Source organism: Schistocerca piceifrons, chromosome 2, assembly GCF_021461385.2.
Source record: "Schistocerca piceifrons isolate TAMUIC-IGC-003096 chromosome 2, iqSchPice1.1, whole genome shotgun sequence".
In the NCBI taxonomy this organism is placed as follows: Eukaryota; Metazoa; Arthropoda; class Insecta; order Orthoptera; family Acrididae; genus Schistocerca; species Schistocerca piceifrons.
In genome coordinates, this window is record NC_060139.1 from 511,217,258 (window position 1) to 511,232,240 (window position 14,983).

Consider the following 14,983-nt stretch of genomic DNA (forward strand, 5'->3'; position numbering starts at 1 on the left):
TAGGTGGTTTCAAATTAGGGCGAAATAGTTTGGTAATCACTGGAGGCCAGTGGTTTGCTAATAATTTTTTTAACGAACGATTAATTATGTTCGAAATGGTCGTCAATTTATATACTCAACACAGGTACCCTTAGCTTCCAGAAAATGTGGAAGGCGAGCGTATGCCGGTGATGGTGTGGATCCACGGAGGCAGCTTCACTTCCGGCTCCGGCAACGCAGACCGTTTTGGGCCGGACCACCTGCTGCCGCACGGCGTAGTGGTCGTCACCTTCAACTACCGCCTGGGCGTCCTGGGCTTCCTCAGCACGGAGGACTCTGTGCTGCCCGGCAACCTCGGCCTCAAGGACCAGGTGGCGGCGCTGCGCTGGGTGCGCCGCAACATCGCCGCGTTCGCCGGCGATCCCGACAACGTCACCATCTTTGGCGAAAGCGCCGGCGGCGCCTGTTGCCATTTGCACCTCTTCTCTCCAATGACAAGAGGTGAGGTGCATACGATATTACTTGGTCCCTAGCTGCGCAAGCAGCGTGGTAGGAGAGATGACAACGATATTTGTGGGGGCACCTTTGGCGACGGGGCACCGCTGTAGTATAGGTGTAGTTCTACAGCTTAAGCCTTCAGACAGACGCCTGTCTTGTGGAACTAAGCTATAGCAGGCGACTCTGCAAACGATCATATTAACATGTTAAGACAGAATTACCAATAGTTCTACAAGTCAACCGTTTATTAAACCCATAATCGGTTACAGGATTATCCTGAAATTGCAACAGAAGGAGCAATTTACACTGAAGAGCTAAAGAATCTGGTACAACTGCCTAATATTGTTTCGGAGCCCCGCAAGGCCGCAGAAGCGCCGCAACACGACGTGGACTAGACTAATGTCTGAACTATTGCTGGAGGGAATTGACACCATGAATCCCGCAGGGCTTTCCGTAAATCCATAAGTGTAGATCCCTGTTGAACAGCACGTTGCAAGGCATCCCAGATATGCTCATTAATGTTCATGTCTGGTGGGCTTGGTGATCAGCGAAACTGTTTAATCTCAGAAGAGTGTTCCTGGAGACACTCTGTAGCAATTCTGGACGTGTGGGGTGTTCCGTTGCCCTGCTGAAATTTCCCATGTCCGTCGGAATGCACAAGTGGACACGAATGGATGCAGGTGATCAGACAGGACTTCCACAGTACGTGTCACCTGTCAGAGTCGTATCTAGACGTATCAGGGGACTCACATCACTCCAACTGCACACGCCCCACATCATTACAGAGCCTCCGCCAGCTTGAACAGTCCCCTGCTGACATTCAGGGTCCATGGATTCATGAGGTTACCTCCATACCCGTACTGGTCCATCCATTCGATACTATTTGAAATGAGATTCGTCCGACCAGGCAACATGTTTCCAGTTATCCACAGTCGAACATCGGTGTTGAAGGCCCAAGGCGAGGCGTAAAGCTTTGTTTCGTGCAGTCATCAAGGGTACACGAGTGGGCCTTGGTCTCCAAAAGCCCTTATCGATGATGTTTCGTTGAATGGTTCACACGCTAACACTTGTTAATGACCCAGCATTGAAAACTGTAGCAACTTGCGGAAGCGTTGAACTTCTGTCACGTTGAACGATTCTTTTCAGTCGTCGTTTGGTACCGTTCTTGCAGGCTCTTTTTCCGGCCGCGGCGATGTCGGAGATTTGATTTTTTTACCGCGTTCCTGATATTCACGGTACACTCGTGAAATGGTCGTGTGGAAAGATCCCAACTTCATCGCTACCTCGGAGATGCTGTGTCCCATCACTCGTGCGCCGATTAAAACATCACTTTCCAACTCACATAAATTTCATAAGCTGTCACTGTAGCAACAGTAACCCACCTAACAACTGCGCCAAACAGTTTATCATATTTTTAAGGAGTGATGTGGCGGAGAGAGGTTTTAGACTGGTATATTATCACTGACAGTTCCTAATAATCAGTTGACTGCAGAGAGGTGACAATCAGCTTTTCTACATCCAGCGGTCGAAACTCGGAATAACAATTCTAATTTTGCAGCACTGACAAGTTTCATCCAGTCTTCGGGGGCAGATTGGAGGCTGTTGGCCAATGTTAACATTACTTCGTAAGTTTAGCAGTGTATGAAAATAAATCGGGTTAACCAGTAAATGTTTACCACTGCATCGCAGCCATATCTCTTGCTCGCCCGAGAGAACGTGGATTCTAGTCGCAGCTGTGAGTAGCAAATACGCGTGACCCCCGCAACATCTCTGGGGAGGACTGAAGGAACATTTGAATATGGTTCAGATTCTGATAAAAACTACAGTGTCGTTGAGAGACTACTAACACTCACGGGTGTAGGGATGAGTTTAAAAAGGAAAGAGTGGGTAGAGTTATGTATATACTAACGGGAAAAGAATCGCAACACCAAAATGTAATTAAATTACAGAAATTAAATTTAGGGTGCCTGGTGTCAGTTTGAAGGATTCAGTTCCATGCCTGTTGCTCTTGATCGGTCAGTATAAGGATAGTAATGTTATTAGTGATCGAGCAGGCCAAGGCTACATGTTGATAGTTTGTGGAGCGTGTTGGATTACAATCGCGGTATGTTGGCGAGCGTTATCCTGTCGGTAAACACCCCTTGGATTGCAGTTTATGAATGGCTGCACACAGTTCGAATCACCAGAGAGTTCTCCTGCTGTCATGCCAAACCGCATTCAGACCATAATTCCAGGTGTAGGTCCATCGTATCTAGCATAAAGGCAGGTTGGTTGCAGGCCCTCAGCTGGTCTCCTTCTTTCGACCACACAGCCGTCACTGGCACCGAGGCAAAACCAAATTTCATCAGAAAACGCAACACCCTGCCCTCGACTGAGCTGTTGCTTGACACAACTGAACTCGAAAATGGCATTTGTTTGGCGTCAGTGGAATGCACTCTATAGGGCCTCGGAACTATCCTGAAGTAACCGATTTTTAACAGTTCTTTGTGTCACTGTGGTGCCAACTGCTGTTGCAGATGCAGTACGATACGCCAGAATCATACGCCAAATACGGTGGTCTTCCCTCTCGGTAATGCCTCAGGGTCATCTGGAGCCCGATCTTCTTGCGACCGTACATTCTCGTGACCACTGCTGCCAGCGAACATGTGCAGTGGCTACATTCCTGCCAAGTCAATCTGCAGTATCCCGGTAGAAATATCTACTTTCTCGCAGTCCTATTACACGACCTCGTTAAAAATCAGTGAGGTGTTGATAATGGCTCTTTGTCACCTCAAAGGTATTCTTGACTAACATCAACCCGCCATGTCCAGTCACAAAGGTAACTAACATCGCGACCGTTACAGCGCGTATTTAAAGCAAAAGTGATTCGTATAATCACAGTGGTGCTACGAGCGTCACTCTTTATGCGACTGGCGCGAAATTTGAATATACATCATCTTTCAAAGTGTAGAAACACGCCTACGAACTTTCGTTTATGCCTTACAGCTCCTTCTTGGTGCTGTGGTTTTTTTCCGTGCGTGTAGTTCTGGAACGCTTGGAGAAATTTCAACGAAACTGGCTTCACTTGCGATATGCGGCTTTGGAAAAATTTTGTCAGTGTGAACGACACTATAAATCATAGAGAAGGTGGTAACCCTTCAACATGTAAAATTAAGCTGAAAAAGAAACGATAATAGCGTCAAATTCGTAAAGTTAGGATTCAACTGACCGACTAGTGATACTGCAAACTGAAGGACACAATATTAATGTTCCATGACATTATGTTTTACGTTTTGTTCTGAACCGTCTGTTAGCTCAGGATATCGTGCAACAGTGGTAATGGGTTTAAGTGGTAATTAGAATGTCTCCTGTTTCGGGTTCTTACGCCGCCAGCGCTTGCATTTTGAATAAAAATCATCCGAAATGGCAGCCAGAGATTTACATCATGAGAAGTCAGCCTCACTCCACCAACGGTCTTGTCAAAGAAAGTGAAGGACCAGACAGATGTTCATTGCACTCTCTTGCACTTGCCGGCCGGTGTGGCCGTGCGGTTCTAGGCGCTTCAGTCTGGAACCGCGTGATCGCTACGGTCGCAGGTTCGAGTCCTGCTTCGGGCATGGATGTGTGTGATGTCCTTATGTTAGTTAGGTTTAAGTAGTTCTAAGTTCTAGGGGACTGATGACCTAAGATGTTAAGTCCCATAGTGCTCAGAGCCATTTTTTTTTTGCACTTGGGGTGGAAAACTGCCCATAAAGGCGGAAGAATCAGCAGTGGTCAATGGCATGAAGATGCAGAAGTCAATAGAAACCACGGCATTAAAGACACATTATGCGTATCCATAGGACATGTGGCCTGTAATTGAAAAAGATTCGTGATGATCTCTCCATTGGCAAAATATTCTCGATTAGCCCTCATTCGGATTTCTCGGAGAGGGGACTGCCAAGGGGGAAGTGACTGTGAGAAAATACTGAGTAGCCAACGAAATGATAACGATTTGGGGCTTGGAAAGTCAGGAGTTTGGACGTGGTAGAGAACCTAGAAAATGTGAAAAGTAAAATGTGGAGGATCAGTCTAGATATATTGGGAGGTCAATGAAATTTTGCAATAAATTTCAGCTGCTAATAGCGAATACTCTGTTCAAGAATCGTAAGAGGAGTGGGTATACTTGGAAAAGGCCTGGAGTTACGAGAATCTTTCACTTAGATTACAACATTTTCAGGCAGAAATTCCGAAATCAGATACTGGATTGTAAGGAGTACCCGGGAGCAGACGTAGGCTCAGATCTCAGTTTAGTGGTGACAAAGAGTAGGCTGAAGTTTAAGAGACTAATCAGGAAGGATCAATACGCAAAGAGATGGGATACGGAAGCACTAAGGAATGTCGAGATACGCTTCACTTTCTCTTACATTATACACGCTGCGTTAAAGAATAGATCATTAGGCAGTTCAATTGAAGAGGAATGGGCACCTCTAAATGGACAACCACAGAAGTTTGAAAGAAAAAAGATGGGTACAAAGAAAGTAACTTCGAAGAAGCCAAGGGTAACAGAAGGAATACTTCAGTTGATTGATGACAGAAGAAAGTACAAAAATGTTGAAGAAAATTCAGGAATAAAAATGAAAGTCACTCAGGACTGATATAATTAGGAAGTGCAGAGAAGCTAAGATGAAATGACTGCATGGGAAATGTTAAGAAATCATAAAAGAAATGATCTTCGGAAGAACTGACTCAGCACATAGGAAAGTCAAGACAAGATTCGTTGAAATTTAAAAAAAGCAAGGGTGTTAACATTAAGAATGCAATAGGAATTCCGCTGAAAATGCAGGGGAAAGAGCGAATAGATCCAAAGATTAAATTGGAGGCCTCTGACAGGGAAAATTTGTCTGGTGTGGTAGAAGAAGAACCGGGTGTCGATATAGAAGAGATAGGGGATCCAGAAACAGAATTTAAAAGAATTTTGGAAGTCTTAAGATCAAATAAGACAGAAGGGATATATAACATTAAACAAGAATTTCTAAAGTTATTGGGGTGAAATGGCGAGAAACCGATTATTCACGTTGGTGTGTGGAATGTATGAGTCGGAAGATATACCATATGACTTTCGAAAAAATATCCACGCAATTCCGAAGACTGCAAGAGATGACAAGTGCGAGAATCATCGGACAATCAGCTTAACAGCTCATGCATCTAAGTTGCTCACAAGACTATTACACAGAGGAATTTAAAAGAAAATTAAGGATGTGTTAGCACCAGTTTGGCTTTAGGAAAAGCAAATGCCCAGAGAGGCAGTTCAAATGGTTCAAATGGCTCTGAGCACTATGGGACTTAACATCTATGGTCATCAGTCCCCTAGAACTTAGAACTACTTAAACCTAAGTAGCCTAAGGACAGCACACAACACCCAGTCATCACGAGGCAGAGAAAATCCCTGACCCCGCCGGGAGGCAGTTCTGATGTTGAGATCGATAATGGAGTCAAAACTGAAGAAAAATCAAAATTCATTCATACGATTTGTCGACATGGCCAAAGCGTTGGATATTGTCAAATGGTGCAAGATGTGGAGACTCTGTGGATAATAGGGGTAACTATATGGAGAGACAGGTAATATACAACACGTGCAAGGGCCAAGAGGGAATAATAAGAGTGGGAGACTAAGAGCCAAGTGCATGAATTTAAGAGGGTGTAATATAGAGACGTATTCTTTCGCCCCTACTGTTCAATCTATACATCAAAGAAGCAATGACGGAAATAAAAGAAAGGCTCAAGAGTTGAACTAAACATTGTAATTGAGATTACGAAGTAGTTGAAGTCAAGGAATTCTGCTACGTAGGCAAAAAAGTTTAAGCCATGGCAGATGGAACAAGGAAAACATTAAAAGCAGGCCAGCAAAGGCGAGAAAAGCAATCCTGGCCAAGACAGATGTACCTGCATGAAACGTAGGCCTTAATTAGAGGAAGAAGTTAGTGAGAATGTTCTCAGAATGGACTGTGGGGAAACTCGAACAGAAGGGAATCAATGCGTTTGAGGTGAGGTGCTACAGACCAGTGTTGGAAATTAGCTGGAGCGATAAGATAAGGAATGAGGAGGTTCTGAGCGTCATCGGAGAGAAAAGAAATATGTGGAAAACACTGAAAAGAAGAAGGAACAGGACGACATGACATCTGCTAAGACATCAGGAAATGACCTTCATGGTACTAGAGGGAGCTGTAGATGGCGAAAATTGTAGAGGAAGACAGAGGTCGGAATATATCCAGAGGACGTAGGTTGGAAGTGCTACTCTGAGATGAAGAAGTTGGCACAGGAGAGGAATTCGTGGCGGGCCGCATCAAAACAGTCTGAAGACTGATGACTCAAAGAAAGAAGGAAGGTCATAAGACAAGACTCAACACACAGTGGGAGCCTCTAGTTGTACAAAAACTGTTACATACAAAGATATATGAGGATATGAATATCATTTATCTATATGAGAAATACCATTCTACCTGGGTATATAACAAGGTATGCTTAATTATGTAGTGAAGTACGAAATTTACTAATTGAGTGACCTAAGCATATTGTACTCAACAAGAGATTTATAATCATATCCTTGTAGTCTAAAACATTCAATGCATTACATATTTTATTTGTACCCATCTCAAATTTGAGCGCAGCAATTTGTGTTTTTCTTATAGGTGTATTATGTCAAAACTGTCATACCTCTTACCGTGTAATAGCCTTTGTACAACTACAGACTCTCGCTGATTTTGTGTGGACCGGCTCCACCATCTTGTCTGGTCATGGTTTAGAAAGCCGAAAGCTGGTTCACAGAAACATATAAGACAAATCAAGAGTCTCAAATTTTTACTTTGTCCAACTGTCGATGGTAAAACACTATTTACCACCACTCAGCATTTAACGAGTTTGTATTCCTTCAAGTACTAGTGAAATGACTGGTGATACTTCCGAACACGATTATGCCCAACATCAGTCCAAAACAATGGATATAAATTGATAAATCTGCCTGAATATCTTTAGAAATTAATCAGTTCTACGTAACTTTCTAAATGGAAATTTATATCTACACATTCTTCTTAAGAATCACTTTCTTCCCAGCACATAGGTGGGATTACTGCAGTGTTTATGTGTTCTCGCTCCAACGGAGAATGCTAAAACTGTTATTCTAATAAAGTTTTGTGTTAAAGTAGTTCTCCACCGAGATGATAAAGGTCAAGGGATAGCTCCTAATATTGCGTCGGATCTCATTTGGCCAAGCGTAGTGCTGCAACTCGACATCACATAGAGTCAAGAAGTCGTTACAAGTATCTTGCAGGAATATTGAGTCATGCTGCCTCTATAGTTGTCCGCTCCAATAAATGTTCATTGCGATTCATGTCGGGCGATCTGGGTGGCCAAAGCATTCGTTCGAATTGTTGAGAATGTTCTTCAAACTAATCGCGAACAGCTGTGGCCCGGTGAAATGATGCACTGCCATCCATAAAAATTCTAACGTAGTTTCGGAACATGATATCCATTAATGATTGCAAATGATCTGCCAGTAGCCCGTCTATGATCAGTTCACTTGGACCAGAGCACCCAATCTATTCCATGTAAACACAGCCAACACCATTATCAAGCTACCACCAGCTTTCACAGAGCCTTGTTGACAATTTGCGTCCATGGCTTCGTGAGGTCTGCGCCGCATTCGAACCCCGCTATAAGATCTTACAAACTGAAATTGGAAGTCACCTGACCAGTCGTCTAGGGTCCAACCGATATGGTCACGAGGCCAGTAGAAGCGCTGTCATGCTGTTAGCATCTGTCATCTGCTGCCAAAGGCCATCAACGCCAAATTTCGAATGTCCAAACGGATACGTTAGTCGTACGTTCCACATTGATTTCTTAGATTATTTCACGCAGTGCTGCTCATCTGTCAACACTGACAACTCTACGGAAACGCCGCTCCTCTCGGCCGTTAAGTGAAGGACGTCGGCCACTGCATTGTCCGTGGTGAGAAGTGATGTCTGACATTTCGTATTGTCGGCACAGTAATAACGTTGTGGATCTCGGAATACTTAATTCCCTAACAATTTCCGAAATGGAGTGTCCCAGGTGTGTAGCCCGACCTACCATTCCACATTGACTGTCTATAAATTCCCGTTGTGCCGCCATAATCACGTCAGAAATCTTTTTACAAATAGTTCAAAAGGCTCTGAACACTATGGGACTTAACATCTGCGGTCATCAGTCCCCTAGACTTAGAACTACTTAAACCTAATTAACGTAAGGACAGCACACACATCCATGCACGAGGCAGGATTCGAACCTGCTACCGCAGCAGCAGCGCGGTTCCGGACTGAAGCGCCTACAACCGCTCAGCCACAACGGCCGGCCAATCTTTTTACATGAATCATCCGAGTACAAATGACCCTCTGCCAATGCAGTACCCATTTAGACCTTGTGAACGCCTCACTACCACTATCTACACTCCTGGAAATTGAAATAAGAACACCGTGAATTCATTGTCCCAGGAAGGGGAAACTTTATTGACACATTCCTGGGGTCAGATACATCACATGATCACACTGACAGAACCACAGGCACATAGACACAGGCAACAGAGCATGCACAATGTCGGCACTAGTACAGTGTATATCCACCTTTCGCAGCAATGCAGGCTGCTATTCTCCCATGGAGACGATCGTAGGGATGCTGGATGTAGTCCTGTGGAACGGCTTGCCATGCCATTTCCACCTGGCGCCTCAGTGGGACCGGCGTTCGTGCTGGACGTGCAGACCGCGTGAGACGACGCTTCATCCAGTCCCAAACATGCTCAATGGGGGACAGATCCGGAGATCTTGCTGGCCAGGGTAGTTGACTTACACCTTCTAGAGCACGTTGGGTGGCACGGGATACATGCGGACGTGCATTGTCCTGTTGGAACAGCAAGTTCCCTTGCCGGTCTAGGAATGGTAGAACGATGGGTTCGATGACGGTTTGGATGTACCGTGCACTATTTAGTGTCCCCTCGACGATCACCAGTGGTGTACGGCCAGTGTAGGAGATCGCTCCCCACACCATGATGCCGGGTGTTGGCCCTGTGTGCCTCGGTCGTATGCAGTCCTGATTGTGGCGCTCACCTGCACGGCGCCAAACACGCATACGACCATCATTGGCACCAAGGCAGAAGCGACTCTCATCGCTGAAGACGACACGTCTCCATTCGTCCCTCCATTCACGCCTGTCGCGACACCACTGGAGGCGGGCTGCACGATGTTGGGGCGTGAGCGGAAGACGGCCTAACGGTGTGCGGGACCGTAGCCCAGCTTCATGGAGACGGTTGCGAATGGTCCTCGCCGATACCCCAGGAGCAACAGTGTCCCTAATTGGCTGGGAAGTGGCGGTGCGGTCCCCTACGGCACTGCGTAGGATCCTACGGTCTTGGCGTGCATCCGTGCGTCGCTGCGGTCCGGTCCCAGGTCGACGGGCACGTGCACCTTCCGCCGACCACTGGCGACAACATCGATGTACTGTGGAGACCTCACGCCCCACGTGTTGAGCAATTCGGCGGTACGTCCACCCGGCCTCCCGCATGCCCACTATACGCCCTCGCTCAAAGTCCGTCAACTGCACATACGGTTCACGTCCACGCTGTCGCGGCATGCTACCAGTGTTAAAGACTGCGATGGAGCTTCGTATGCCACGGCAAACTGGCTGACACTGACGGCGGCGGTGCACAAATGCTGCGCAGCTAGCGCCATTCGACGGCCAACACCGCGGTTCCTGGTGTGTCCGCTGTGCCGTGCGTGTGATCATTGCTTGTACAGCCCTCTCGCAGTGTCCGGAGCAAGTATGGTGGGTCTGACACACCGGTGTCAATGTGTTCTTTTTTCCATTTCCAGGAGTGTATATATATGCATATCGGTCCCACGACTTTGGCTCCTCAGTGTAAAGTTTTGTATTAAGGTAATATTATAGTTATATGTTAAATGATTATACTGTATGATTTATACCGTACCTACACTTTGAAAACATATTAAGATAAAAATTTATTTTCCTGCTAAACAATTTATTGGGGTAACTAAATAACGAGGAAATTTCGGATAACCATCTCCTTAATAAACGAAGCAGCAGTTTGCACCATGAAGTACTCTCTTACTGCGATCCAGATGTCGCTTAACTGGCCTGTCTCCTGAGATGGTGTTGACTGGTGTTACAGGGCTGTTTCACCGGGCCATCCTCCAGAGCGGAGCCTTCACGCCGCTAAGTCTGGTCATCCCTTCCAGGGAAAGGAGCTTCCGGCTGGCCAGGCATTTGGAATTGCCGGCTAACAGCTCGCAGCAGCTCCTCGATTCGTTGATGAAGGTGCCCGCCAGGACGCTGGTGGAAAACATTCTCGAGGCTCGCTCACACGAGGTTATGACACTAAGCTTGCTCACTTCGATGTCACGATTGTTTGTAGCGCATGTGTTTTGTCCCGAATATTAGAACTTTGGCTTCTGTGGTTTTATTTAAATTTGCCCATGTTATCTGGATGAACTTAGTTTCCTTTGTTGTGTTTGTCAGTGAGGTTACGTATCGAAAACGACGATTGCTCAGGGAGATATATATATACGTTATGGTATGTATATTGTGTGATAAGGATGTTTAGTCATTTTGTTAGTGCATTTACTTACATTTTTTGTTGGTAATGTCGTTGTTTGACACACAGAGGACAGTACACTGCAACTTAATGCTTTCACTGTAATGTGTTTACATCAGTCCAAAGCCTCTTAAAAGCTAGTTTCTATTGCTAAAACTGTAGTATACCGCGAAGATGAAACACTGATATCTAGATGTATTTATGTCATGGCAAATCCTAGGTTATTAGTTGGAAAAGACAAATTTTTTTTCAGTGAAATAGACTTCAACATGGGAGCGGTTTTTAAAGATGTTGGTATTATTCCTTTCAAGTATATCATTTAGTAACATATCTCCATGTACTGTACCTACAGTGAACACTTGCTTCTTATAAGTCCATTTGGTGTCACTTGTCCATTTTATGTAATATAAGAAAATAATGCGCACTGTCATGGAAGGGGTGGCCTGTGTTTTACATGTGGGTGGCTGCTACTGATTTATTATAGGTATTAGTGTGGTAGGCATTTTGTATCTTTGTTGAATCTCTTCTGAAAGTCTCCCACCTTGACGTACGTAGAGGGCTTTGCAGGTGCTATATACAATTTTATAAATGCCATATTGTGAGTGTTTATATCTATGTGTGTTAACATCGTGTCTAGGTGTTTGTATTACTGTGTTGTGAAGGCAATGTTAACGTTCCGTGGTCTGACAATTTTTTCTGTTTTGTAGGAGGGTTCGCATGTGAGAGGAATGGAAGCTGTGAATTTCTTTTTAACTTTCTTTGTAGAGGATGGTTTAATACAGTTTTCCTTTTTTGTGTGAAGCCATCATCTTTCATGGAACTGACCCACCATAGTGTCACACGATCCTCTTCTATTTTCACGCAGTCCTTTGTCGCCGTGGGCTAGTCTTAAGCGATTCTTTTATTACTTTATGACCTCTATGGGGCAGCGATTGTAAATAGTGTTTTTCAATCGATAGCTGGACAAAGTAAAAATCTGAGCCTCTTGATTAACACAGGATTGTCTAAAGCATCGCGGGTTTTTCATTTCTGCCTAGTACATGTCAGAAATTTAGCACGTCTCTTCCACTGTCGTATCTTTACCGACGAATGCGTTCTTGAAAATTGCCGAATACAGTAAGAAAGAAATTTGTGGATACCAAATCCAAGAATGTTGCTTATGACCGTCAACTCTTTCTCCGTAGTAAACAGTAATACAAACATGGTCAACCTTATACAGCGTGTCCCACTTATCTTCACCACCCTAAATAACTGTTTGTGCAGATGCAAATTACAAAATATTTCAAGCAAATGTTCTTTAGCCGTCAGGGGGACATCATTCTGTATGATTGCCTTCGTTGTAATTTTGCTTTCTTACAAATGTATGAACAGTGGTATAACTTTTTTTAAAAGGCACCCTGTATTGTTCATTCGGTAATTCATTTCCTCTCCTAAAGACCTATTCAAAAATGTAGCACAGTTTACCATTCACTTAAACATAACGTTAATAATTACATAACGCAACATTGACGTTGTCGCTCCCAGCGATTAGTACAGGTACTCGGGGTAACGGAACACATCCACGTGCTGACGTAGACAGAGGACAAATGTAAATATAAGTAGAATGCACACCCGTCATTCCGTCAACCACCGTCGGTTGAAGAAGTGCGTGAGTAGAATGTACACTAACGAAGAGTAGGTAGAAACGCCACTCATTAATGGAGAATGTAAGGTAGCAGAACAGTAATTGCAATACTGTTTTCTTATGTATGAGTACATTTGGTACAGTACTTTAATCCTTTTAAATGATGTTGTGTAGAGTAGGCATACAGTGCAGTTTGTCCTTCCTACAAACTGCAACGACATAACGTTTCTTTTATTGTTGTTGAAGGTAGTCGAAATGCTACGCAGGCAGCGGAACTGTACAGAGAGCGATATCCCGACAAGAACCCATCTTACGGACGGTTGTTTCCTCGTCTTGTTGCGATGCTTCAAGAAACGGAAAGTTTCAGCCCACGACAAAGCAATCGTCGTAGCACTCACACAGACGAAGACTCCGAAGTTACTGTTCTCGCTTCCGTTGCTATGAATCCAGATGTGAGCACATGACAGCTTGAACACGAAATTGGCATTCCCAAAACGAGTGTACATCGTATTCTTACACGTCACCGGTTCCGTCCTTATCATGAACACCTACATCAAGAATTTCATGGGAATGATTTCCAGAATCATGTACAGTTCTGTCAGTGGGCACAGCAGCAAATCCTCGCCAACCCGAAATTCTTCTCCAATGTTCTATTTACCGATGAATGTTCCTTTTCAAACAAAGGACAGGTAAATACAAGGAACATGCATGATTGGTCCAGAGACAAGCCAAGATGGCTTAGACAGGTGGAACATCAGCGTCAATGGAGAGCTAACGTCTCTTGTGGGATGCTTGGTACTACAATTATTGGTTCTTATTTCAGCAATGGTAGTCTAAACGGCACAGAGTATGCCAGCCTCTGCCGGCCGGGGTGGCCGAGCGGTTCTAGGCACTACAGTCTGGAACCGCGCAACCATTACGGTCGCAGGTTCGAATCCTGCCTCGGGCATTGATGTGTGTGATGTCCTTAGGTTAGTTAGGTTTAAGTAGTTCTAAGTTCTAGGGGACTGATGACCTCCGAAGTTAAGTCCCATAGTGTTCAGAGCCATTTTATGCCAACCTCCTCAGACGAATTCTTCCTCCTCTTCTGGATGAAATGCCGCTAAGAACCAGAATGCTTACGTGGTATCAACACGATGGATGTGCAACACATAATGACTTGCGTGCACGTCGTTTTCTGAACCGAAGGTATCCTGCCAGGGTGATTGTTCGAGGAGGAACAGGTACTTGGCCTGCTAGGTCTCCTGATTTAAGTCCTCTGGACTTTTTTTCTTTGGGGATGAATTAAAGACGTCTATCGCGATATTCCTTCAACTCAGGACATACAAGAAAGTATCGTGCTTGCTTGTAATTCTCTTCAGCAGGCAACACTGGAAGCAGTAAAATATTCTTTCATCCAACGAGTGCACCAGTGTACCGCTGTTGAAGGTCACCACTTTGAGTACCTTTCAATGTTCTATTCCTAGGCAATGGTACAGGAGAGTCGAAGTCAATTTTGTGTTATGTTTTTACTTGGTTTTCATTTGTTTTCTGGCAACTCCAGCAGGTGGACGAGTTTGTGATCCCGGGCTCAAAGTCAATGTTGTGTTATGTAATTAATAAAGTTGTGTTACAGTGAATTGTACACTGTGATACATATTTGAATAGGTCCTTAGGAGAGGAAATGAATTACTGAATAAAAAAACAGGGTGCCATTTAAAAAAGAAGTCATACTACTGTTCATATCTTGTAAAAAAGAAAGCTACAACGAATGGAATCATGCTGATTGATTTCCCCCTGACGGCTAAAGAACATTTGCTTAAAACATTTGTAATTTGCATGTGGACAAACAGTTATTTAAGGTGGTCAAGATAAATGGGACACCCTGTATATGTTATTTCCCAAAGTAAGAATAATTCTACCTAGCGTCCAGGAACCTAAATAATTACTATGGCATTTGACCTAGTAACGGTAGTACGATCGTACTATCAAGAGACCTGCTTATAAGTTGCGCAAGAAATTATCTTTTGTTCGCAACAAAATACACGACTAGTAACACAGCTGTTGTAGTCAAGATAAAATATTTAGAATAGGTCGTTGACAAGCTAGGTCTGTTGGAATAAACAAAACTAAAAAAAAATAAAGATCCGTGAGTTAAGAGAATTATTTCAATGAAACTGGAGACGACGATACAAAAACAGAATAGATAACCTGTGACGACGGCATAGCGACAAATTTGTTATCCAAGTTCTATGGTGTTTCATGTTATCTTTTAGGATTACGTACTATGTTTTTAATTTATGAAG

General features: G+C 44.2%; 1 protein-coding gene across 1 annotated transcript in view; it reads left to right on the plus strand.

Annotated features, from left to right (window-relative positions):
• Window positions 1–14,983, plus strand: part of LOC124777679 (esterase FE4-like) — a 68,004-nt gene that overhangs the window by 12,077 nt on the left and 40,944 nt on the right. The window contains exons 3-4 of the mRNA XM_047253156.1: window positions 135–480; window positions 10,652–10,848. Coding sequence (XP_047109112.1) covers window positions 135–480; window positions 10,652–10,848 — 543 coding nt within the window. The remainder of the gene's footprint in view (window positions 1–134; window positions 481–10,651; window positions 10,849–14,983) is intronic.